The following is a 27,115-nucleotide window of genomic DNA, read 5'->3' as shown; positions in this document are numbered from 1 at the left end:
AGTGTCAGGAAGGAAGCTCAACCAAAGAAATGTCACCTTCAGAGAAGCAGCAATGAGAAATGACCTTTCACTTTATTACAGTGTGCCAAATTTGGTTGGGTTTAAACAAGAACCTACAATTACTGAATATTTAAAAGTGCACATTCTTACTCACAGGGAAGTCAAATAGAGTTTGGGGGACTTATGTCACAGAAGTACCTATGATGAAAGATGGGTTTGACACACTGACAAGTACCATGACTGAGATTACAGTTGAATTATGCAATTAGGCTTTATTAACTATACATATTATTAAGGACTTTTCATAACAGAGGAAAGGATGTCAGGTCCTGGTGATTGTACTGACCTCTTATGCCACTGGGAAAGATGCAGAAAGGCTTTCAAAAGAGCAATATAGTCCCTATTTAATCTTTAAATAAGAAAGAAAGGTCAAGGAGCCATTGCTGCTACTTTATTTCTCTCAAGTCTTCACCAAGGAGACATCCCATTTTAATGTGCATTGCCTTAGATTTATACATATTAGTAAAATATGCATCACTGAAACATTACATACTTTTGAATGCACTGAATTTATAGCAGAACTTACAAAGTCTAGTATGTGCATGTGTATGAATCCTCAAAATTATGTAACTAACCTCTGAAGGTTTCTCACTTTAATTCATTTCTGACACAAAAATAAAAAGAAAAAAGAAAACCCTCCAAGAGATTACTTAACATCTCTGTAAAAATGTCATATCCACACAGATATTCACTTACCATGCCAAAGAAAGAGAAAAAATAGTGGCAATTTATATTCATAATGTAGTTTAATTTTAAAATTATATTAATAATTAAAGATAAGTCAATGAAGGTGACAACCAACTCAAGACAGGTAGGGAAAAAAGCCCCAAACAGAATTGCGAGCACCAGTGTAATTACTTCTTTAAGTCTGCTGGTTATGCTCCCAGGAATTAGGAAGCCTAATTGTTCCTTGAGTTTTGACTTCCCTTCCAAATTGGGAATGAGACTTCCAGAGTAGGTGCAGCCCACTTCTTCCAGTGGCAGATGCTCAACAAGAACAGTCCCTCCCCAGCTGCCTGGCCTGGCTCCTTTCAGCGGGTACAGCAGGACAATTTCCCTGTCTCTCATACAGAGCTCTGTGAACAGCATGTTCCATCAGGGAATGGAGTACAGCCTTCAGGACTGGGAAGTGCCAGTGTCAGTGCTGCAGCACACCCTTACCTCAGTCCTTTGAGAATGTCTGCCTTATGATAATCTTCCATTACGGGATTGTTGGCTTTTGCAGTGGGATGCAGCAGTTTGTGTTCTGGGCTTGCTTTCAGAGTCTGCCCCTGACCTTCACTAATGTTTAAAATCCAGGCATATTTCTCCCAATCCATTCCCCATCTTTCTTGGGAGTTTTTGCTCTGTGTTTTAACTAGATGGATTTCTCTCCTCTGCTGCATGGATCCCTACAAGTCACCCAGGACCCTTTTTCACTCCTGGTGTTCAGCAAGCTGAAAGTGACCATTATAAATATTTCGAGCTGCCAGGGGTGTTGGGGCTGAAGGCTTTTAAGAAATGGAAAGTTTGCCCCAAAAGTGAGAAGAGGAAAACCCACAAAAATGGCAGGCCAATTTCAAATGAGAAATTAAGAAAGCTAAAAAGAATATGAAAAGAGACTTGCAAAGACTGCTATAGCTGAGAGTAGAGAAATTTGTAAACACACCAGAAGCAGGAAGCCAGATGAGGATTAGCGGAACCACACTATGAACAAGGTGTAGAAAGGGCTGCAGCAGATGAAGAAACTTCAGTGTGAACCCTGTCAGTTGTTTTTTACAGCAGAAACTGTCTCATTCCCAATTCTGATGCATACTGTGTAGCAGGCAAGTCAGAAAAATAGATCAATTTGAAGTAAATCCATGGGATATGTTTATCCAAATAAACAAGTCAGAGAAAAAACAAGTCAGAGGTCAGCAAGTCATCACAGTGAGACAACATCACTCAGGGGTCCTGGAGGAACCCAGATATGAAATTGCAGAACTCCTGGCCATGATGTGGAACACAAGAATAAAGAGCCACTGCATTGGAAGTGGGTGTACAGCCATCTGCAAAATTGCCAACTTCCATCTACCAAAAGGCTCTGGATGGATCCCAAGAGCTACAGACAGGTGAACCTTAGCCTCATTCCTAGCATAATGGTGAAGTACCATCTCTTGTAGTAGTAGTAATAATAGTGATGATAATAAATAAGATCAGTGAGCACATGAATAAATTGGACTTGTTGAGAAGGGATCAGGTTGGCATCTGTAAGGGGAAATACAGCTTCACCAAGCTGAAGTTCTTTGATGGTGACAGTAAGAATATGGACAAAGAGGACTGACTGGACATAATTTATTTGGGTTTTCAAAATGCCTTTGCCAAGATTCCAAAGGATAGAATAGAATAGAATAGAATAGAATAGAATAGAATAGAATAGAATAGTTCCAGTTGGAAAGGAACCTACATCATCTAAGTCCAGATGTCTAAGGTTATTCCAGAAAATAAAGTCAGACTTGAAGAAAGCTCCTTGTATGGACTGAAAACTGGGCAAAGGTAAGAGTAGGGTTTAATAGGTGTTTTTCAGGATGGGAAATAACTGGCAGTAAGGTCCCCCAGGAATTGGTCCTGGGACCAATTTCATTCAGTATTTAATCAAAGAGATAGAGAGGAGAATAAACAGTGGAATTTTTGGGTTTGAAGGCAATATTAATGGATTTTTCATCACAGGCTTTAGTGTAGATGTGTGATTTTATGAAAAATAATATAATCCCTACCTACATGATGTAGAACTCAGAGCAGAGGAACTGAACACTTGAAGTCAGGAAGAGATCTTGGAGTGATTGCTCTCAGTTATCTGAAATCATGAGCCCATGAGTCTATGGCAGCAAAGAAAACCTCAAAATCCCAGCCCAAGCAAAAAAGAAACACAAGGAAAGTACTGAGCACAAGTGAGAGGTGACATTCTGTCACCATACAAAGCTGTGGTGCACCCTCTATTCAGTGCTGCCTGTTCTATTTTCCACCTCCCAAGAAGAAGGCAGTAAAAGCAAAGGAGATACAGAGAGGGCCAGTTAAAAAGCTTGTGATGATGTAGCAGCAGCCTTGTGAGGAGGGAAGAAAGCTGATATTCTTCATTTTGGAGAGAAGGATGAGCGGAAATGGGATAGAGGTTTACAAAATCACGGATGTAATAGATTAGCTAGCATCAGAATGCTCAGAAAGGAATTAGACAACTTCATGGATGAGCGTGAAGGGATGCTTGAATGTAACCTCTAAAACCTCTACAGCAGGAGTTGGATGCTGGAGCCGTAGAAGAGGAATATGTTGCCAATTGTTGCCAAAGTCACGTGCCCTCCTGAAACAACTTTTCTTTTTGCTATTATCCCTCTGGCTTCTCTATGATGGGCCGGGCATTAGCAGCCACCACCACCCCCCCCACCCACCCAAACTTCCCTGGGTGAAAGGTCCAAGTTCAAAAAGAAAAGAGGAAAAACCCTACTGTTTGAGGTGCAATAACAGCTCCAAGTGCAGTATCTTAAAAAAAGATGGAAGGGGTATGAGGGTCAGAATATAAATAATATATAGATAGAGAAGTGGAGGGAAGCACAGGGAAAAAAGAGCACCCAGGTGTGCCTATTACTCCCTGTGGACCTCCAGGGATGGAAAAATGAAAACAGTTGCCAGAACACCCCCTCCTCCCCATTTTTTCCCTGCTGTCAGAGACAAAATACCAGACTGAATGGATCCATTGGTCTTACCCCGGAGAATGTTTCTTATGTTTGAATGGTCTTTTATTGGAGGCAGTCTTGGCCATCCTGGAATTCAAGGAAAGAGTTGTGACAGGTTGTACAGAGACTTACTGCTTAAGTTGTTTTTCTGTTTAAAAAAAAAGCAACTTTAAATGATGTCTCAGTTACCAACTGAAATATAAAACTATAGGGTATTGGATAGAAGGCAAGTAGGACATAGAAGAAACTGCTAAGGGAGATATTCAGGATGCATATAAGATGTAAAACTGTATCTCACATAAATCAGTGGGTTTTAATCCTTTTTAATTTCCAGTGTAGGTGTATGGTGAATTTAACTTACTTAGAATAAATTTGCTTCTTAGAATTTCCCTTTACATTTCCCCTAGTTCTCTCTGAGTTTTGCAGGCTACAGGTTGATAAGTATTATAGAAAATATACCATCTTGGAAATTAACTATTTCTAGATGGCTTCTGCAAAGTGAGAGCACATCTGCGTGGACACTGGCCAGATTATAATACCAATGGTCACCCTGTAGGATCACTTCTTTTGTAGAGCTGAGTAGTTGTGCAATGCATGGCTGACTTTGGGGCTTAGGTTTTTTGGCAGATGCTCATCTGTTTAGAAAAGCAAAGAGAAGGTTCCAAACCTTACATATCATCTCCCCCCATATTGCATCTGTTCAACTCAGACTTGCAAGGCACTGGGTTTCATAATTTGTGAAGGTGGGTGACAAACCCAAACAAAAAATATGAAATAATGACTCCACCTATTTTTCTGTGTGTGATACCAATCAAATTGTGAAACAGATCTTCAGCTACAACAAATCAATATAGGTCCTTTAGGACAATTTCATTTGCAGGGATTGAGAATTTGGTGCTGTACTTTGTATGTGAGAAAAAAATGCACTTGAAAAAAAACTAAAGGAAAAAACAATCCTGTATCTTTTGCTATACAACAATTATGGAAATATGTTTTAATTGAATAATAGAAGACTGTTGGAGAGCATTTGGTAAAGAGAGGAATTAGATAATAATTGGACTGTAAAACTAAATTATATAAAGACATGCCACGCATTAATTATTTTACATCACCCACTTTCGCCAGACTAGAGCACATAGGTCTGACTGTGAAGGTACTAACAGAGTCCCAACAGTCCTATTAAGAGACAAAGAAAGAGAGATCTGGTTAGGCTATTTTTTTATGTTAATACCACTGCCTTATTGCTTTATAATTTTGAAAATAAAACCCTCTGAGCGAAACAATACCGCACTGCAAGAATAAAGATTTCCAAAACTTCATGATCCTGGTTCCCATCAGCTTCATCCTCTCTGTAGTCATTTTGGCCTGCAAAAATAAATTATATTAACCTCGTAGATTGTTATCCCTTCTTTGTATAAACATTAGTTTATGATAAGATGGTAAAAGGGAGTCCAGGGGGCCTATTTGTTTCTATTATACATGGGAAAATGTGTGTGTGCCTATAATTTTTGAATACTGAAATGGACATTATAAATTGCAGGGGAGAAGAATTCTGCCCTGTTTTCTTCTATCCTTGACACTCCAATTCTTCTCTGAGCTCTTTTGTTTACTTTCTTTCCGCAGCTTTTATTTTTATTCTCTGTTCTTATTCTTCTTGTCCTATTTCTTTCTACATGACCATCCTGCTCTTACCACTTAATACTGCAGTTGTTCAGAGTTATTTTGAAACTGGACAATATACTCAGTCTTACATCTCAATTTCATTTAGGACCCAACTGTGATCACCACTGAACCTGAACACTCCCTTGCCTTACAAGGGCTGAGGAATACAGCCCAACTCTGCACAACCAAAAATATTGTAATATGGACCTTTGTGTTTAAGCAATTATTTTAATTTTTTTTCAGATGAATCCGTCATTTGAATTGTAGTTTGCGTGAGAAATTGTATGGGCTGAACATGGACAGAACCCAAAGGATGACTGCTTCAGAGGACTGATTGTTCACAGCCCTCACCTCTGTTTCATACATCAGCACACACCTTTTGTAATTAAATTGATGAGATTCCTTTGAAGCATATCCCTGAACTGGTAAGTGAGATAACCTCATACTTCTAGAATCCAGAGAGGTGGGAAGTTTGAGGCAGGCTGATACAAGAGGCTGGGACAGAACTGGCCAGTCTGTGCCTCAAGCTGCATGTGGTTCTCTAAGTATTTAAATACAACCCCTGTGCTGGCTGGCATAGGGGCTGGAGCATAATCCCTGCCTCCAGAAGCAGTGACTCAGCAAGAGCTTCCGAGCCCAATTTTAGGGATTTCCTTGGCCTCTATAGCAGACCCTCATTCCTCAGGCAAAATCTGCAAGGCCAGTTTATCACCAGCTGCCCTGAACCATTCCCACATCCTCATTGCTCCAGAACAGGATAGGTGTCTTGAGGCTTTTAACACAGAGACGGTTCTGATGAGGAGTTTGAAGAACTGAGGAGATCAGACATTATGGGAAAAGACTGTGAAATAGTCTGGTCGGTTATGTTTTTAAATTACATCTTTTCCTCATCCACAGTAAATTTTTTCCAAGCCATATGATCTTCAAATTACCAATACAAATGGGAATACAATTAATAGCAGTGCCATATCTTTATAGGGAGCATCACATTTTTTGTGCCAGGAAGGCATGCCTTTTATTCTATTAAACTGAGCAAAAGTCTTCTCCTGGGTCTCGTCTCCTCTGCATGGTGCCATCCTTTCAGGAATACATCATCATCAGAGTGCTTTGTCCCAGTGATGTATTACACTAATACATCTGTTGCTTTAATGATGTATTAGTGTAATACCTTATCAGAGTGATGCATACCAATGATCTATTGCTCAAAAGGTGGTGCCATTCAGGAATGAAAGAATTCATGGACACAGTCAGTGTAATTATACAGATAAAAGCCGACATAGATTACACTGGAAGCTGCTTCCATGGAACCAAGAACACCAGTACTATGCCAGCCTGTTTGGTGCCATTTTCTAGTGCCATTGCACTGGATTTGTAACGCTGAGGTTGTTACAACTCTTTTAAACCTTTTAAACATACTAAGAGCAACTACCATTAACCTTGGGTCACTGTGAAGCAGAATGCATCCAGTTACATTATTTTTACTGTATGGTAGTACAGTACTTACTTACCCGTAACCACATGAAACCAAGTCACATTAACCTCCAAATAGCCTGAAGAACACACCATATCTCATTATAATAATCTGGGCTTCATCCTTTGCCTGACTTTAATTATTGTCCATTCTCAAATATTTTCGATTACATGACAGTTGAACTACTTCAGCCTGTCATTAACTGTAGGCCTCTTTAATCTCAACCTTCATTTTCTTTACCATTTCATTTATTTTCATTACTTTAGCCACTGAAAAACAGGTGAAGTCAGACTCAATTACATTGTTTTGTGTAGTATCTTAATTAAACATTTCAAAGCATCATCCAGAGATTGCAGCAAAAAAAAAAGTTCTATTTTCTATTTTTTAAACATTTACTGTAAAAAAGAGGAGAAAACTGTGAGCCAATAATATAAAAAACCCTCAAAACTCAGATCTTTTTCGCCTCTGCCTTAACTCACTCACTAATTGGGTCCAAGCTTCCTCACTAATTGGGTTTCCAAAGAGAAAGACAATCAGAACCACATTTTGCTTGTGGTAATTTAACTGAGGTATAAAGTATTGATTACCTTATTTACATTTTCTCTAAACATGCTTTACACCAAAGTGTGAAGAACCTTGCAGAGGAGAAAATAAAGGCTCCAACTTGTTTCAGTTATCAGAGCAGGGAAAGGTGTGTAGGTAACTTGAATTTTTTTTGCCAAATAGTCCAGCACAAAACAATCAGTAACACAAATGAGGGAGAAAAGGACATGCAAAGTATTTACAGAATGTAAATACTGGGATTTTTCTTTCCTCTTCACTTTCTCTTTTGTTATCTTCAGCTTGCTAGTGGCAAGTATCATTTTAATTTGGAGGGAGGGTTGCTAAAACAACTTTCAGGAATGTATTTAATCCTGAATTCACAGGAGCTGTAATGGGGATACAGGGTGATGGATGCAGGACATCTTTCCTGTTCATTCCTAATCCCCCAAGGTCGCTCAACTGACATGTGACCTTGCAGTTCAGAAACTGCTGACCCAGATCTTTCTCCTGCCCCATGGGAGGATGATATAATCTAGGAGCTCATGGGTGGGGCTGTGCTACCTGATCTCTGTCAGAGGTGGAAGCAGCCTGCTGGGATGGCAATACCGGAAGTATGGCTGCAGTGAAGAGAAGTTCCCTCAACAGGAATCTGTGACAGATTTATTCATATCAGAAAACCTGCCCAATTGTATCTTTGCAGGGTGGAGGGGAAAAGGCATCCTCTTTATCTGGCCTGAGAAACCATAAACCCCAGTAGGACTGACCTCCAGGGCCAGGCTATTCAATATTTTACCTGAAAGTATAATTGCTCAAGTCACTGTAGGAGGATGTCTGAAAACTTCCCTGCACTTCTCAGAGGAAACTGGTTGGTTCAATGGGTCTTTAGTAGGATTTATCAAAAAATTGTATATTTTACAAATGAAAATTTGTAATTCCTGCAGTGCTGGCCTCCTGATAGTGGTGGGCCTAGTGTGCTTTTTGTGGAAGTCTGATCTGTAACAAAAGCCTTCCAGAGGGTGATTAGCAAACACAGTAGCAGCTAATTCTGATAAACTGCGGGTGAGCAAATAGACCTTTGTGTAACTTGCCTTGTGTGCTGAGCATTGGAAGGGGCAGATTTGGGATGGAGAGAGAAACTTAGCAGGTGGGCTTCTGACACTGTTGCTCTGCCCATGTAGGTCCCTAAATGAGTTTCTGCGATACCATACACATTAACAGCTCGTGACAGGTCATATTTTCAGGGTCAAAACAGTCAGTAAGGTTGGGGGTGTGTGAGTCTTTTCTTAAGAGATGGGCATCTGCATGGAGAAAGAGAATAGAGTGAAATGCTTAACAGTGTACAACAGCCTAGGGGACTGCAGGCAAAGTGTGTGGTCTCAGCCAGCATGGCCCTAAATGACCATTCAGTCATAGGCAGTCCTTGTTTTCTGCTTTGGAGGGGCAGTTTGTAGGGTCTTTTGGAACCCATCTGAATGGTGACTCCAAGTTTTTGTTTTCCTGAGTTAATTTTAGCAGCATCTGTTTTCCAGTCTTGTTCAATGTGTGCTACACAAATGCTTTTGCTAGTGTGGTGCAGAAAAGGAGGAATGATGGACAAGGTGGGTGGCAATTGCTTAGATTTGCTCACTGTACTGCCACTGAATGTCAAACCACACCATGTTACTGGGCTGTGTTAGATTATGTGTGGACACAGCATTCCTGTTAGTTAATGCCATCCATTTTAGCCAAATGGCATTCGTTTTCGTTTAAGAAATAATAATTGATTTTTCAAAGTTGGAGTTTGCCCTTAAGCTAGCTTTAGGAACCTACAAATTTGTTGTTTTGAGCAGAACCAGGCTTTCAGTTCCCTCTGCAGTCCACGGAGACAGCAAGGCTTCCCCAGAGAAATTCATCCTAACTTCCACAGGATGGGGAACAATTGCTTAAGTCTCTTTTTTTGTCAGCAGGTAACCTAGAAATCTAGGTTAAATTAAATGGCTCTCTCTCCATCATACTGAAGATTAGCAGAATTTGCATTTGTTGTCTATGGCTTAAAACTCCCCAAGCCTGGTATCTTCCACCAATTTTAAAGAGTTTTGGAACAAAACCTGACACTGCTGCATGTCTGAAACTCTGTCAACAGCAAAGTGGCTCAATTAAGTGGAATTGGTTTGGGAGGGGAGAATTGTGAAGTGGCACTCAAGCTCTGGCAGGTTACCTGTGTTTCTCTGGCACAGTCCCCACCAGAAGCTCAGTGTATCACCCTAAGTTTTATGTTTTTAAAGTAGAAAAAACCCCAAACTTAAAACAACAAGATTTCAAATCTGAACTGGAAAATGATAATGCAGAAAGTGAAATCTAGAGAGCAGGAGGAAGAGGGTGGTGCTAGGGCATCAGAAATGGGCCAGCAGCCATTTCATCTGGATCAGGAGCAACTCAGTTTGCCTGGCAGTGTCTTAACACCTGGACTGCAAAATGCAGTGGCTAAGGTGAAGGTATATGATTAATTCTGCTGACTCTGTTATGGGAAAATTGATTTCTGGCAAAGAGGAGGAAAGAGCAGTTGGGGGCAGTAAAGTGGCTCAAACCTTGGACCAATTTGCTTTTATACATGAAATCAGATGGAATCATCAGCCTCTATGAGCAAGACCCTAACTATGAACAGATCAGTGAGGATTTTGTCATTGATTGAATTGGGACCAGAATTTCATTAATTCATGTCTAATTGATAATCACAGTAAGTAATTACTAATTATGGCACATGTGCAACACTTGTGTTGCTGCCTGGAGCTGTTTACTTCAGGGGTGGGGTTTTTTGGTGTTTCAGTATGGGAAGCAGGGCTCATAAATCCCTGTGTTACTCACAAAAAGTAGGATTTGGTGGTGAAAATGGATGCATGGAAGGACCATTCAAGTCAATGAAGGGTGAGGTCTTTAGTCTCTCAGACACTGCTTGCTGACCTAAGTGTACTAAATAAAATATTTGTGGGTGTGTACTCAAGTATGGCAGTAAAAGCTGATTAAAAAAAGAATATATAGTAGAAAAGGATTTTTCTGGAAAATGCTGGCATCATGTCAGTGGTAAGTACAAGCATTCTCATCTCATGTTGATGTGATAGCCATTTCTATTTATAGATACTACTTGAGGAGATTTGGTTTGTTCAGAATAGATCTCTTCTGTCCCCAGTCTAGCTGGTTTCTAGAGATCTGTGATAGTCAGTGAAAGATGCATGAGCCTAGAAAACAAGCTGACAGAACTGGTGGCTTTATCAGGACTGTTGAAAAGAAACTCAAATTTTAAATTTACGCCTATTAAGAAGTCTGAGAAAAAGCTGGTTTTCATTTGAAAAAGAAAAATCTGTAGGCTTTCTTGGTAGGATTTTAACATCGGGGTTTGATCCTCTTTTTTTCCCAGGACCCGGTAGTGAAGGGGGACTGACAGAGGGGGGGAATAAAAAAGTAAAAGCAGTTGGGGTGTTCCACCAAAGGGAGGTAAAAACAATCCTTTGAGCAGCTGCATCTGCAAGTCTGGAAATTAGCAGCCTGGTTGCCACCTGAGTCTGTGTTGGAATGAATCCTGGCTTCCCTCAGAAGGAAACTTATGCAGAGGTGAGGCAGAGAGTCTGGTGACCAGGAGAACTTCCCTGAATGAAGATGCAGACTAAAACAGACTGCCAGGGAGGTAGCTGAAGGCTAACAGCAAAATTTTATTTTTTTAGCTCCTTAACACTTGTCCTATACCTTTAAGCCTCTTTCCATCAAACATCCAGGAAGGGTTATTACTATTTCTCTTCTACAAAAATAAACTGGGCTGTTGAGTATGGTGATGGGGAAGATGCCTCAGACTTCTGCTTGCCCAGACTGTGTTCCAGAGTTAGTGTTCAACAGGACTTTTAAAAAATAATTAAAAAAAGCCAAAACCCAACCCTACCCAGCCTCCTTCTCCCAGCCTAATCCTTACCTACCTCTATGACTGCATTAAGGGTAAAAAGCCTCAGCTGCACCTGTACTTAACTACATTGTTAAAAGTTCTCTGAATTGCACCTGTGACTGAACCGCATGGCACACAGTTTGACCAGTGAATGTTGCTGCTCCTTTCTTCCAGATCAAAGGAGCAGAGGAGAAGGGAAGAAGCTGAAAGAGAGGTTGATGACACACAGACTTTCATACTGCAGACCACTGCTGTATGGTGAGCCCCAGGATACAGGTAAGCTAAGCCAAATTTCTTCCTTGAAGGAAAATGTGCAGGTATTACCTGATATTTGGCAATGTCAGAGGGGGAAACTTGTTGAGGAAAATGCATAAACAACTAGTAAAAGTAATATCCCTTTTCTGCTAGCCTTAGGCATTCACCTTAGTGAATGGTTGGGTCACAGAACCACAGATAGAGTTCTGAGGCACCTGCAGTTGTGAGCTATGTGGGGGCCTCAGCCTAATGCAATTCTGGATTCTGCCCTAAAGGTGAGACTACAAAAAGATCCATTTTTAAACCAATGTATTCTGTGTTTGTGCCTTGTGTGATGCTTTCTGTCACATCCAAATGTGACTGCATCAGCAATGCTACTGCTATGACCAACTTAAAATCAAATTAAGAAGCAGAAAGTGCAGACCTGAGGTCAGTGGTAAAAGTACCAATTTTCTAGGTGCTCAGTATATGGTCATCAAGAACATAATAAATGTGATAGAACTAAAAACAGGCAAGTAGTAACAATTGAAAACTCAGCTTCCAAATACAGAATGAATTGGCAGAGTGACTCCTTTATTTTCAGTTTATGTTCTCCAATTCAGAACTTTGAAAACTCACTGGTTTATGCTTGTACAGACTATCATAGGCCATTGAGTTACAATGGCATAATGAGGTAGCTAACTGTGTGTTTTTCTCCTCTCTGGCACATTTGAAGTGAAAGAAAAGTATTTTAGTCTAACACATTGTATTTGCCGTTCCAACAGTTGAAGAGGGTGTGCAAGAACAGTTAGGGAAGCTCAGCCACAATTAAGCCACAATTCCATATCATGTGGGGTCGTCTTTATCCTTGATTTTTGTGTCTGGCTCTTTCTCTGACACTGCTATGGAATGTGTGCATTTTTGCAGCAGTTGTTCTCTGTGGTGAGGGGGAGAAACATTCACAAATACTTTGTGAAGAAGGTCTGGGATAGAAATTGCAGAATCAGAAAATTTGTTTTGGCGGTTTGAATGGTTAACAGCACCAGCATTTACACATTTGACTAGTTTGAGATTAATGGGTGAAATTCATAACTCCTTCGGAGTCTCATTCACATCTTCTGCATTAATAACGAGCAGTTCCACAGCTAAAGCCCCAGGAAAATGGCCCAAGTGAAAGCCACACTGCTCAAGTTGCAGATCTTGTGGGATATTGAACTGGGGAAGCTTCTGAAATGGGGAGGTGTCAAGGAACAGATAGCAGCTTTGGCTTACCTGTGATCTAGTAGAGTATGTGGAGAGACTTTAGAAGTGCAGGTGGATGTGCTGTTCCACTGTGTAATTTTCTTTAAAACATTGCTATCCATGTTGTAGTTTTAATTAAGCAAAAGGGAAAAGCTGGCTGCTAAACATAATATCTTTGGGCCAATGCTCAAACACAAATTGAGCCGTGCAAATACACAGCCAACCAACTTGGTTAGTTCTAAAGTGGCATTGATGAAATCTTCTGGCTTGATGGTTTTTTGTGTTTCCCCCCTCTAATTCTCTTGTTAGCTTTACTCGAAAGCTGGCATTACTATATGGTAAGTGAAGGCCTGCCTGAAATTTCGCTTTAATCATCTAATTTTTAGTGACTTGGCATATTTAACTTCAAGGAGTAGAAACAGTACTGCCACAGACCGCTGTGCGTGTTTCGAGGAGACTTGGTAGGTTTGGGGGCAGTTTTTTAATGATACTTCTCCTAAACACAAAGGAAACAAAGCATTTCCTTTGAGCTAAGCGGGGCTCCATCCAAAGCGTGCTAAGAGTCATGGTGTGGTTCCATCCAAAGCGTGCTAAGAGTCATGGTGTGGTTCCATCCAAAGCATGCTAAGAGTCTGTAAGAATCAGTGATTAGGACAGAAGCAAGGAAAGCTTCAGTTAGACCCGGAATCATCTCAGAAGGCTCCAATATCTCAACAGAGCGGGGCAAACACATCCTTAAAATCGCTGCATGTTGTGTGTGGCAGCGAGGTGGTCTCGGCCCCTTCTTCCATCCCTGTCCCGATCCAGAGCAGCCCAGTGCCCACCCAGGCTGGCTGGGCCGGGGACGCGCTCCGGGAGCCGCTGGAGCGCGGCTGCCGCCGGCACCAGCTGCTCTCTGCAGCCCGCGGGGGGGGGACGGGCACCTGCTCTGAAAGGCAAAGACGGGAGCTCTCCCTTAACCTCAGGAAAGGGATCTGTGGAGCCGAGGGAGTGCCTTGGGAGAGCGGCACTGCTCTGCTCAGGCTGATCACAGAGGTCTCAGCAGGCTACTGTGTCTTGGCCCGATGGAATGGCAAGCTTGTCCTTGCTTAGAGAGATGCAAAAGTCGCTTAATTTGTGCAGGATTTTTTATTCCTGCACCCATAAATAAGTCACTCTTATCTTCAGTATTGTTAACCTTATCACTAGGAAACAAGTACTGGCCTGCAACCTAACCTTTCTGCACTGGTGACTTTGCCATCCTCTGTGTATTGGCGCAGGCTTTTCCTTCAGCAGACTTTCTCCCTTTTGGGAACAGGATTTTGGGTAGAGGTCCTGTCTTAAAGTGCTGGGGAGCAAGGTCTGAGAAGTTGCCTGGCTTTGAGATGTGAGCCATGAAAGTACCTTCCTTCCAAGTGCCTGCTGGCATAGGTGCCTCAGCCTGGAGTCTGAGCAGGCACAGTCCCTTAATACAGACCTCTAAAGGCCCTAGAAGTTTCTTTAATTTTTTTTTTTTCTTTCCTAACATTATGGCAAAATCATGTGTTACCACTTTGTCTCTAAGAAGGCTTTACTGCACCAGTAAAAACTCGAGGCTTGGTTGTACAGGGAGCAGCTAAAAAGAGTATGACACTCAGCAGTATGGGAAGCCTTGCTGGAGACAGTGTCACTGAGGTAATAAGGAGACTTTAACAGGGCCTGGAGAGGAGCAATTTGCCAGAGAAGGTCCGTTTGGAAAGAACAGTCAACCTGTTTTGAAAGACACTGGTCAGAAAATATTACTGCAGTCATACTGCAGGAAGTTGCTGAAGGCATGGCAGTTTGAAGGTAGGAAAGATTTTGGTAAGGATGATTGAATTTTAGTAACAAATTAAGCTAGAGGCTTTGAATTAGATAGGATGGTCAATCGGAGGAAGAATATAAAGCTTAGATATTCACGTAGGTTAGAAGAATATTCTGTGGTGGGATGAAGGGGAGAGATGTGCCTCAGTTGTAAAGATAAAACGGGAGAAACAGGGAGATGTAAAGAACTGGATGAGGCAACACTTCAGAGGTAACTTGGGGATGAGAGAGGGACCCTAAACATAAAATGTGTATAAATTAGATATTCTCTCTTATTGCATGATGGTGCTACAATTTCAGCCAGCTAAAACATTTGAGCTGTCAAACTGGACGTCTTCAGACTTTCCTTACAATCTAAAATATCTTCATCTTTTTAGCTTCATTTGGATGGGGCTTGGGTGATGTTTTAGTTTTGTTTTTCTTTTTTTGTTTCCTATTTTGGAACCTGGAGTATCTAGCTCCCAGTAACTTGTTGGACCTAACTACTTCATGATAACTCAGAGGCACTGAGTGCATATAAAGCAGGACCTTTGGAGACCTTCACAACACATGGGCTTTTACCAACAATGTCACCAATGGAGAATGCCAGTCTTCACCTTTTTATACTCCCCAGTGAGGAGCATTAGGAGTTCTCAACGTTTTTAAGAAGTTGGTGAAGTGCTATGGAAGAGGGAGGGAAGTAGGTGTGGTGTCAGACTTGACCCGGCTTCCTTGATTAGCATACCCAGTTGGACAGCCAAAGTAATTATGTCTGACATGGTATCACAGCTGTGGGGACTGGAGGCTGGTATGAATCATAGAAGCCTGACAAACCCTGAATAGGAGAGTTTCTCTACTCCACTGTGCAGACTTTTTCTTTTTTTTTACACTACAAGTCCAGAAAGATGTTCCACACTGTTTCTTCCTAAACTTGGCTCCATGGTGGTATCCTCGCCAATGCCGTTTTCTCTTGGAAAGTTGCTCTTGGGTATCTTCTTGGCCCACTTCTCAATTGCTTTGCTACTTAGATGATTTTAAAGCCCCTGATTTTACTTTTTTCCGCATGTAAATGAAAGCACCATAGTGTCTTCCTTCTGAGTTGAAATGTTACAGCTCCTGTAGGGTTCATAAGGCAACCAAAATGTTTTGTTTCTGATTGACGCTGTTCTTGGCACACTGGGGGAGAGGCCACCTAGCTTAGTGATTGTTGAGATCAAGAAGGCTTACTCATGTTAAAGGTGCCATTCAATATATTAGAATGAATAAAACCTCCAAACTTCAATAGAGATTTCCAAGAAAACCCAACAATAACCTCTTGAGTCTTGCACAAGTCTAGGGCCTTGCTGGATCTCTTCTCTAAAAGTCAGTCACTTCGATTTTTCCCTTTTATCCTCTATTTGATGACCTTTGCAAGACTAAGTGGGAGATCCACACCTTCTCTGGCTAGGCAGGGAATACTTACTGTTCAGGCTCCCACCTGCTTCCAGTGATTCTGGCTCATGCAAAATCCTCCATGTAGGAAATATGGAAAAAAATACTCCTCCCTTTAAGAACACTTCATCTTCTTTCCTCCCCTCTTGCTTCTTCAATACAAAAAATGTGGAATTTTTTTTTTTTTTTTGTTAGGAGGGGGACATATACAAAGAGAGAGACTAGAAAGTATTTCAGTGAATCTGTGTATTCTTCCATTTTCAGACCCTCAATTCTTCATTCGTACAGCTGCTTTTTGAGGAGGGAAGCACACAAGGGGCTAACCCCCTGCCCCACAACTCCTTCAATTGTTTGTTGCTCGAGTTGGGGGAAAAGAAGTGTGTGAGAGCGTGTTCCCTGGGACCGTGACTCCATCTGCAGGCAGGAGCACGCCACTCGCTACCGAGAGCCACCACGACCTCCGTGCCATCCAGCCCCCTAGGTCTTGAGTGACACCACTGAAATCCCCGGTGTTTCTCAGTGCACAGCAGTATCTCCGTCCCTCCCAAAACCCAAATGAGAACAAGAGTAATAAGAAGTCAAATTATATGGGTACCTCATGAATTTTACACTTCTGTGACCTGGGCACCTTTAGTGCAAGCAGACAACATATATGAGGAAATTTATGTGCTTACTGGTGAAAGGAGAAAATAGCACTAAGGAAGTATGGCTGCAGGTTAGTAAGAAAAGCAATTAAATCCTTTGGCCACAGCGCCTACATGTCAGGGATGTGTTGATGATAATGGTTTGCTGGGAACAGCAGCCTTAAAATTCTTTATCTAGCTTTGTTGGTGAACTACCACAGGCAGTGTGTGTCCCCAGCTGAAAGGTGGAGGTAATGATGCTTTGCAAATGTCTAAGAAAAAAGGCAGCCAACTTCCAGTGCTTGCATTTTAGAGGGATTAAAAATACAGTCAGTCTTCTACCTGCTCTGCAGTTTCAAGTTCATTTAGTTTGTATAATCATGATACTGAGGGAAGAAGAGTGAGGAATTAAAACACCAACCATGAGTTTGGAATGATTAATTAATGTTTTCCATTAAGTAGCTCATAAACCAGTAGCAATTCTACGAACAAGTATTTGGACATTAAAGAGTTCTGGATATCATAAGGGTGTTTTTGGTAAAGAGTCCTAGTAGCTAAAAAAGCCTGGTGGAGTATTTGTGTTCTGTAAACTAGTCCCATAAAACCAGACATGAATACTATGTTTAGGAAACAGTGAATGCTCATGTTACAACACTTTCACTTAAATTGGGAGAGTCCTTTTGAGATCATCTATTCCAGCCTCAGTGCTCAAACAGGTAAGCTAAGTTGTTCAGGCAACCTCTCTGGTCAACCTGTGCCAGTGTTCGACTCTTCCAATGGTAAAAAAAAATAAAAATTGTGTTCTTGCGTTCAGATGGAACACTGGTATTGTGTTATTTGGTTTGGTTTTGGGGTGTTGCTCTAGTTTTGGTTGTTTTTTCCATTTTGTGCCCCTTACCATTTTTCCATCAATGGACACTGCTGAGATGTGTCTGACGTCCTCAACCTCCTTCCCACCCATCAGGCACTTGTACAAATGGATGAGGTGCCTCTGAGCCTTCCCTTCTCCAGGCCAGACGGTGTCAGTTTTTCAGCCTCTCCTCATTTAGCATATGCTCCAGTCCCTTAATCATCTTTGTGGCTTTGTACTGGACTTGCTCCAGTTAAGTCCAAATCTTTCTTGTGCCAGGAAGCCCTGAATGAGATGCAGTGTTCCAGAAGCAGCCTCACCAGCACTGAGCATAGGTGCAGGATCACTTCCCTTCACCTGCTGGCAGATGTCTTCCTTCTTTGCTACAAGGGTGCATTGTTGGCTTGTGGTTGTCTTCTTGTTACCAGGATCCCAAGGTCCTTCTTGGAAAAGCTGCTTTCCAGGTGGTAGATGCCTAGGATATGCTGGTTCCCAGGACTGTTCCTCGTTACTTTGCATTTCCCCTTATGAACTTCAGGACATTCCTCTGCCCATTTCTGTTGAGGTAGTACTTCTGAAAGGTGACACAATCATCTGGTATTATCAGTCCCTCCTTCCAGTTTTAAGTTATTTGCAAACTTGTTGAGGATGCAATCCTCAGCTTTTTTTGTATGGAAATGAAAGCTGCTTCTCTCCAGGTATTACTACTTCTTATTTTTCCTGCTCATGAAGTTTAGTGCTTCTCTGTGGGCTTTTTCACTATTATTAGTCTATTTCTTTTGGACAAATAATTTTGCATCTTACTGTAAACTCCAGACTTGAAAGAGCATGGGTGGTAGAACTGCTGAAAAGTAGGGACCAGAAACAGTATACCCATCAGTGTTAGGAGGGGTTGAGGAAGCCAGTCTGTATTTCTAATATCTCAAAAGAAAAATAACCTTTTTCTTTGTGTTGTACAGCCTGATGGGGAAGTGCCAATGCAAGGAGAGATTTCCTACAGGCTGCGTGCCTTCATGCTCAGCAGGCTGACTTGCAGCCCAAACCCTTCTGCCTGCCAGTAGGTGATGGCTGATCACTGAGAAAATGAAGCATGGTCAAGCATAGCTGAATTCCCTGTGAATTCATCACACCAGGCAGATGAACTCTGCTAAAAGCTTGGTCTCTGCATGGTCCTTCCCTCCCTTATCCCAATGGATTTCTTTACCTTGGGAATGTAAAGTCTCAGCACCACCATAATTTCTTATCTCCCAAATGCCCTTCTATCTCACCCTTCTTTAGGTATTCCAAAGAGGGCATAACTGGCATCAGTACCACTGCCATGCCCCTCTGTGCCTGCCTTCCTCCTGCTGTGTCAGAGGGAGATGTGAATGCACAGTCCTGGATGGCAGCTGAGCTCCTTGGGGTCTTGTCAGCTCTCATGGTCCAGCGCAGTCTCGCTATTACTCTGGTGTTTTAACAATAGAAAACTAGCTAGTTAATTGAGAAACCAGAATTGATTTCCCTGAGGAATTTGCCACCTTGCTGGTGCAGCAGAGACTCTGCCTTTCAACGTAAATGTAACAAGGTGTTTAAAAACTTGGACACACTTCCATTTAGCAAACAGCTGTGGCTTAAAATGCTGTTGCCTTGCTACTTAACGAAGCTGCAAGACTTCTCACTGAAGTAGACAGGAGGATAAATACATTCTGTTTCTGTTTTGCCAGTCTGGGGGGTATTTTTTCCAGCAGGAGGTAATGCCTTAAACCATGGCTGGTGTTTGCTAATAAAGCTGTGCCTAAATCTTCAGTTAAGCAGTGACTCACAAACTATTAAGCAGAAGCAAAATGAGAGAGGGAGTTCTCTGGGTCTTACTCTGATTTACCTTAGGCAATTCTTAGGACGGGGTAAAGTTATTGATTTCAATGCACTTAAATGTAGAATATAAAATTATGCAAAAAGATCAGGATTGGAGCAGATAATTATCCTTTTTTATTTCCACATTTGTAACTGCAGTAGCTCTGAGCTAAGTGTTCCAGTCCTCAGTTGACTAAACAAATTCTTTTCATCAGTTCAGAAATTGCTTAGTATTTTATGTTGTAAAATATTAATTTATTTTTTCTATGTTTAATCTGTACTGAGTAAGAGGTTGCTCACTCAGACTTGGGGGAGAAATTCTGCATTTCAGGTATCTGTAAGCCTAACTCAAATAGTCCTAGGGTCAGGTGAGTGGTTGGTTGTTTTTTGTTCAGGTGTTTGGTTGGTTTGGGGTTTTTTGTTTTTTGCAAAATAGGCTTACAGTAAAGGGATGTGAAGAGGTGATATATATAATTATATGTAATAGCATGACATTATATATAAATTATAGAATTATTGAATTGAAAATCTAACTGCAGTTGTGGTAAAATAAGAATCATGAAACTCTTTGGTAAGTCTGAAAAAGCATCCTATAGTATTTAAGTAGCAACCAAATTATGTGGACACTAATATGTGGTCCTTCTTCAGACCCATAGACAATGTGTTTCTGGCCTGTGAAATCTAGAATTTTATATCAACATGGGTTTAAGGCCACCAGCCTTAAAGTGCTGATTTTTTAAAATTGACATTAGAAGCTAGATCATCTTTCCTAGGTAGCGTGCTATTCTAACAGCTGAGAACTATGAACACCATGGTTTTTCTGAAGCATTAATGTGTTAAATTTGCAGCTCAACTAGAAGCATCTTGTGCTAAAGTTTGTTATAAAGTGATGATGGCTAGTTAGTTTGCCAGGATTCACACAAGATTCTGAGAAAACTGGTTGTGTTTTAGCAAAGAGGCATAGGTCATATTGCACTCTTCCTCTTTGATGCCTTTCCATTTGGAGGCTTTGAGACTGTAGTGGAATTCTTGGTCTTCAAGAACATTTGTGATTCAATGTGCCCTCTGCAAGAGTTCTTGCCTAGAAGCGGTTGTGGGCCTTTCATTTTAAGAAAGGAAAGGTTTAAAACTTTGTGGAAGAAGAATTTGGAAAGCTTTTTAAAAAGCTGAAGCCTGTGTGTTGTTTAGGATCTGCTGGTTATGTGAGTGCATCTCCCACTTGGTAATTGTTATCTGTCCTAGGATGATTCTCATCAGACAGCAATGGCTTCTGATCATTGCCATTGGCCTTTGTGGGGTTGGTTGGTGGCCTTGCCAGTCACTAACTTATCATTATTAATTATTCTTACAAACCTGTTACTTAATGTTATTTGTTTACAGAGCAATTGCAAGCATGGATGATGGTTTCCATGAGCTGTTGTCCTATGGGCCTGTTCAGCCCATAGCTGTTTGCCTTTTAAGTGCTTAAGAGCAAAGAGAAGTTTGTAATCAAATGGTGTTTGAAGGACTGATTCGTAGTTACTGCTGAGCGAGGAAATATTGGCATAAATTAAAGACAGAGGAGTTTATGCTGTTAAGGGTAATGGCCAACACATGTGAGAGAGATGGTAATTTCAATTAAAACTAGTGGGCCTTGTTGTACATGTTGAAGATACGGAGGCTATAGAAGGTATTTGCCTATGCTCAACAAAAAATTAATCCAAAGAAAGGAGTAACTTTTAAAAGAGCCTGTGGAACCTGAATAACTCTCCACTGCATGCTCAGGGACACACAGAACTGACCTGGTCTTCCTTTTGGTAGGTGATACTTAAAGCAGAGGTGGCTGTAGTTTGGTTTGGGAGGGCCCAGGAACTAGTTAAAATGGTCTTATTTTTTCCTCTCAGTGAACTTCTTTTTAAAAAATCTGACCCTGGGAGCAGAATTCTTTAAAGTTTCAAAGAATAAAACAAGGATGCCAGCTAATTTTTAAGTTTCTGTTTAGCAACGTTTTCAAGGATTTGGTATGTTGCATAAAGACAGTTTGGATGTTAGATATGCTGTGAAGGTTTTAGGAATGTTACATCATTTATTACTTGTTTAAAACCTTATTTACTCAATTTGTTTCATTTTTCTCATGTGTAAGTGAAGAAAATGTTTACTTTGTTCAAAAGTGGTTTCTGGAGTTGAACTTAATTCATATGTGTAACTAGGTTTGGTGTTTGGAAGGTGCCATACAATCATTACTTATTAATAGCAGGACCTGCAGAAGCAATGCATTATTTATATTATGTTATCTGTGGAAGACTTGCAAGTATTTTCTTGTGTTTGGACTAAAAATGTTCAAAAGTGTGGTCAGCTGACTTAATTTTTTCTTTTTGTGCTACACCATCAAACACATTATTGGAGATTATTTTTAAAATGGCATTTTGTCCTTAGTCACCTTCCTTAAATCAATGTGTAAAATAGTGGGAAGTGGGGACTGCTGTGCCTATGGTTTCAGTGGGAAGGCTGGATACTCTCTGTTGGCCAGGACAAGACCTGGAGTAATGCACTTAGCCAGGATAGAGATGAAAAACCAAGTTGTTCCCAAAGAGAGTATTTCCAGGTGTGGGGCTAGAAACTCGTCAAAGCTACTTCAAAGTATATAAAGTTTCTCCCTGATAATTCATTCAAGCATTGGGATTTCTTTCTCTGCGGAACACTCTTAAGGCTTGGCCCACTGAACTCCTAGGAAAACTGTAAGGATGTCTACGGAAGCCAAGGTCACCCTCCAAGAGATATAATGCTGCTCTGCTGTGTGCCAGTCCCCATGGCCCTTTCAGAGAGCTCTGTTCCCGTGGTGCCTTTTTGCTGCAGCCACCTCAACTCCCCTAAAGGGGGTTTCAAATGATGGAGGGAAAAAAAAACCCCACATGGCACATTGTAAATTAATGCTGACAATGTCAACATTAATTTACGCCAGAAACGCATGAGGAATAGAGCATGGAAAGGGTGGTAGTGAAGAACAGAGTATTTCCTGTGTCCTGTCCTCCTAGAGCACCTGGGGAAGGGCTGCCACAGCTGTGGTGGATCACAGCACAGAGCCAGCACTCTCTCCCTCTCTGAAATGGCTACTTTGTGGCCTCCTGCACGGACAGGATCGCTGGGTCACTGCTCACAAAGCTGGCTTAGTTCAGCACAGTTGCCATTAGAATGTATTGAAAAAATCAGTAAGAGGGTCTGGCATTGCAACTCCTGCAGTGAACAAAGTTCAGGTGCTGGTCCCAGTCATGTAGAAACAGTGAAGAATGCCTCTGATATTTTTGGTTATCACTGTTAACATGGTAGAAATCGCCAAAACCAGTAAAAACTGGAGAACTGAGGGAAAAGATGGGACATAAATCTTCTGAGGGAATCCTGTCTCTGGTACTCTTCATCATGAGTAAATATAAGGCAGCTGTTTGGACTCATCCCTACCCCCAAAATTTCCAGTACTGACAGTTATATGCTTTGGTTTTACCTCTGGATTAAAAATAAATAAATCTCTCCATGAAAATGAAGTATTTTAGCTGTGTTGTGAAATGATAAACCACCTGCAGCCAGGAGGAATTTGTTTTGTTTCAGTAGATGTGTGCCCTGTACACATGGTTTCGAAACTTAGAATTGCACAGGCATGGTAGTGAACCTGACATTGTCACATATGTAATCTTTTAAATACTATTTTGATTTCTTTTTCCTTCTGAAAGGCTTGGTGTGGCTGTAAAATGAGTATAAGATTATGTGAACCATTCTAAATTGAGGTGATTTAGAGTTTAAATTTACTGTTTAAAAATATTTAGGTTGCAGATTTGGTGTTTTGTTTATTTTTAAGAAATTGAAGTTAGGATGAAAAATAGTGTGATAAAATGATGAGTCAGGTTGTCAAAAGCCAAAAAAATTCTAATAGGTATACATGCTGGAATAATGCGTATTTTTATTTTTGCAACATCTGACTCACAATCTTGATTATGTATTCTGCTAAGTTCAAAGTTTTCTTACACAAAGAGAGAGCTATATGAAACAACTATGCTTCAAATAATTTTACTTCAATTGTTGTAACGGGTTTTGGAGTTTAAATCATTAACAACCTCTGTGTGAACTTTTATCCAAATGACTGCAAGTCACAAAGAGAGCACTTCTCTTTCACGGAATACCTTTTGTGCTTTAGTGAGACCCAATCCCTCTTCTATTTTTTTTCTCCACCTTCATGTCTGTCTTTGAAGAAAGATGTGTGATTTGTGAAGTAATGAGAGTATGTATCAGTTAATGAAAGCTGCTATCCTGGCTTCATAATGCACGCTGGAATTGCTTCAGGATCAAGCTTCATATACCTGCATTACAGCAGGGAAAAAAAAAAAAGTAAATTTCAGAAGTCCAGATTGCTGTGTGCACTGTAGACGTATCATGTAGCAGTTAAATCAACCATTAGGGGTGACCTAATCTTGATTTCCTCCCCCCTCCACACACACACACACTCTCAAGGAGTTGTGATTTTCATGCTGCTTGTATTCTTTTCACTTTTTAAAACCTGCACTAGAAGTTGTCAGGGTACCCAACTTGCCCACCTTTCTTTCTGGCTTATTTTGGGTGCTTGTTTTGGCCTGGAGGGAGTTGTGTAAAAAGCAGCCTCTCCCTCCCACACCGAAGTTCGGCTGCATAAACCCCTTCGGCCCCTGTGCTTTGTGAAGGGATAGCTGAGCCCATCCAAAAAATTCTATGGGGTTAGCTGTGCACCACCACAATTTTGCTTTTCTAACACAAGAAGACAAAACGCCGTAATTTAAAAAAAAAAAAAAAAAGGTTGATGCTATTATTTTCGTTCTCACCACAAACGAGGGGATTACAGTGCGAATGGTGGAGACCCACACATTCACACACACACCTTTTTTTTTTTTAATTTTTAAATTTTTTTTAATTTTTTTTTTTTTTTTAGGAGCGGATTGGCAGCGGGTGCAGGACCGGGGCAGCGCATCCTCCGCCGCCGCGCAGCGCCGCGCCCGGAGCCCGCGGGGAGCGGGGGCACCGTCCCCTGTGCTCCAGCGGGGCGCGCGTGTGTCTGTGCGTGTGTCCGTGCGTGTGCCCGCCCGCCGGGGCTGTGCGGGGGTGTGTGCGGTGTCCCTGCCCGCCCGCGGGCGCGCCGGGAGCGCCGCCGCCGCCGCTGCCCTTTGATCCCGGCGTTAGTGTTAGTTAGGGGCCGGGAGGAGCGCGGGGCGCAGCCCTCGGCACCGCCGCGCCAGCCCTCGCCCCGGCACGGCGCCCGGCGCCCGCCCGCCCGCCGGGAACACATCCCCGGCCGCTGAGGGATACTGCGACCGGGGACAAGCCAGGTGCACGACCGGGTTGCGGGGGGGTGGGGGGGTGGGGGGTGGGGGGGAGAGGAAAAGAAAGAGAGAGGGGGAGAGGGAGCCCTTCGCGGTGGCTCCGAGAAAACCGGCTTCAAGCCCCCTTTCCCCCGGCGAAGAGGGAAAACCCGCCCCGGTTAGCAGCTCCCCCGGGGGCCCCGGCTTTGTGCCTGTCCGTGCCCCCCCCTCCCGGTCTTATTTGATCTCCCGTTAAACCAAGGAGGAGAATGTGAAAAAAGGGGGAAAATGCCCAGGAGGAAGCAGGAGCAGCCCAAGCGCCTCTCTTCACGTAAGTGCCCCCTCTTTTTGCCATTTTCTCCTTCCTCCTCTCCCCGTCTCCTTCCCCTCTGCAGCCGCCTCCGTCGTTTCGTGCATTAGTTTAGGGTTACAGAGGTGAAACTGACAAAGACACAGCCTGGGTTATTCCTCTTTTAGGTCTGAGCTAAGGCAGCCATGTTGGTGATGAACAGCCTTGTGCCCTTTTAATTTTTCCTCTCTCTCCTTTCCCCCCTTCTTTCTTCGCGTCTCTCGCCCTTTCCTCCCTCTCCCTCCCCTCGCCCGTGATTGTGCATTTGTGCTAAGGGGGGGGTGGAGGGGGGGGCGGTGTGGGTTTCTCTTTGGGGCCGGAGGGAGGGGGGGCTGTTTTATTGGGGTGGGGAGGGGGGCTAAGCACGGGAGGGGAGGGCGACGAGAGGGGAAGCGGCTGCTGGCGTCTTGTGCGGAACCAGCCGAGAGGTCTGTCCCCGGCTAAAGGTTGCGGAGGGGCTGGGCGGCCCGGGAGCGGGGGGTAGGAGGGCAGCGGCAGCGGAGGGGGCCGGCGGTGCACCCCAGACCGACCCCAGGGCCACCCTGGAGGGGGCCGTGGCCGCCGCCGGCGCCGTGGGAGGGGGCGGCGGGGAGGCAGACCGTGGCAGGCGAGGTCCCTGCAGAGCAGGGAGAGGAGGCGGCGGCGGGCTCCGGGCTCCTCCTGGCCGCAGTGAAATGAAGGGTCAGGCGAGCCAGGCGAGACTCAGGCTTCGGCGGCGCTGCCCCAGACGAGAGCAGCAGAGCACAGGGCTAAAGTGCATCCGATCCTCCGCCCGCGGGCACCCACTGCGCTCGCACACACACACATGCACACACACATCCACACACACATCTCCTGACACGGCTCACCCTGCCCTGCTCCTGATCGCTCCCTCCCCCCTCCCTGCCTGTTTCTCCCCTCTTTGCAAAACAGTTAACTTTTCTCCCGCTCCCTCTCCCCCCCCCTCCTTGTATTCAGCGCTCGGCAGCTATTGAGAGGGAGGCGGAGAGGAGGGGAAGGGACCTAAAAATACACTGCCCCTGCATGGCCCCAGGGCTGCTCTAAGGAGAGCGTAGGGTGGATGGAGGGGTCATTTGTCTGTCCCCGCCACATCTGCTCGGAGCGTGCCTGCAGCCTCCCCGCTCCGAACTCGGGGCAGGGCGAGAGCTGAGCCGCCGGAGCCGGGCTCGGTCACCGGGAGTTCACCGGGGCGGCTCCTGCCCCTGCCCGCGGGGCGCCGCTGCGGGCGGAGCGCGGCCCGGCCCCCGCTCCGCTCTGCGGGCAGAGGGGCTGGGGCAGCGCTCTCCGCGCCCTTCCCGCACCGGCACACGAGCCGGGATGGAGATGTGGGCGCTGGGGGCGAGGGGGAAGCGCTTACAGCCCCGCAAAGATTTGTCTCCCCTTTTCCTTTCCTGCCGACTCGAGGCAAGGGCATGAGTTGTGGTGGGCTTTGCTTCGGGAGGGTTGATGTTTGAGCTTGGTTTTGGGGGTTTCCTCCCCCGTTCTCCCTTCCTCTTGCCGTTTGCCCCCGCACAGCCCTTTGGCGGTCCGCTCGCCGGAGGAGCTGAGCCAGCAGCCCCGGTTCCTCCCGCAGAGCGTGGCCGGGCTCGGCTCGGCCGGGCTCGGCTCGTGGGGAGCGGCGGGAGCGCGGCGCCCGCCTCTGCAGCGCCCCGGCCCCGGCGCGGCGGGCGGGGGCAGGGGCCAAGCCCGGGCGCGCAGGGGCGTTTCGGGGGGCGGCCGCGGCGGGCCCGGCTCAGCGGGAGCCCCGCGGGGCTCCCGGGGCGGGCGGAGGCGGCGGGGCCGCGCCGGGCTGGCGGCTGACCTTGCCCTCGCCCCCGCCCCGGCGCTGCCCTCCGCCCGCCCCTGGGGCTGACATCAAACCTGGGCTCCATCTTAGCTCGGCCGGGCGCTGCCGAGCGCGGCGGCGGGGGCTCGGCTCGGCTCGGCTCCGCCGGGCCCGGCCCTGCGCTGCCCCCGCCTCCGGGTTGCGGCTGAGGCCGCCCGCGGCCCCGACCTCCTGACCGCCGCGCCGGGGGAAGTCACGGCTTTTTCTGGGCCGAGGAACAATTGCCTTCATTGTGCACATAGAGTTCGGCGTGTGTTATTATTTTTATTTTTTTTTTTTAAATACACGGCCTAATT

General features: G+C 44.0%; 1 protein-coding gene across 1 annotated transcript in view; it reads left to right on the top strand.

Moving 5' to 3' along the window:
- The first annotated feature begins 24,873 nt into the window (after nt 1–24,873).
- ZNF827 (zinc finger protein 827) overlaps nt 24,874–27,115 on the top strand; it is a 100,817-nt gene continuing 98,575 nt past the window's right edge. The window contains exon 1 of the mRNA XM_084204912.1: nt 24,874–24,976. Within this exon, the coding sequence (XP_084061038.1) occupies nt 24,934–24,976 (43 nt within the window). The 5' untranslated portion in view covers nt 24,874–24,933. The remainder of the gene's footprint in view (nt 24,977–27,115) is intronic.

The sequence above is a fragment of the Fringilla coelebs genome, assembly GCF_963513975.1.
Source record: "Fringilla coelebs genome assembly, chromosome: 4".
Taxonomy (NCBI): domain Eukaryota; kingdom Metazoa; phylum Chordata; class Aves; order Passeriformes; family Fringillidae; genus Fringilla; species Fringilla coelebs.
Note: the sequence above shows the minus strand (reverse complement) of the source record. Positions and strands in the feature narration are given on the sequence as shown.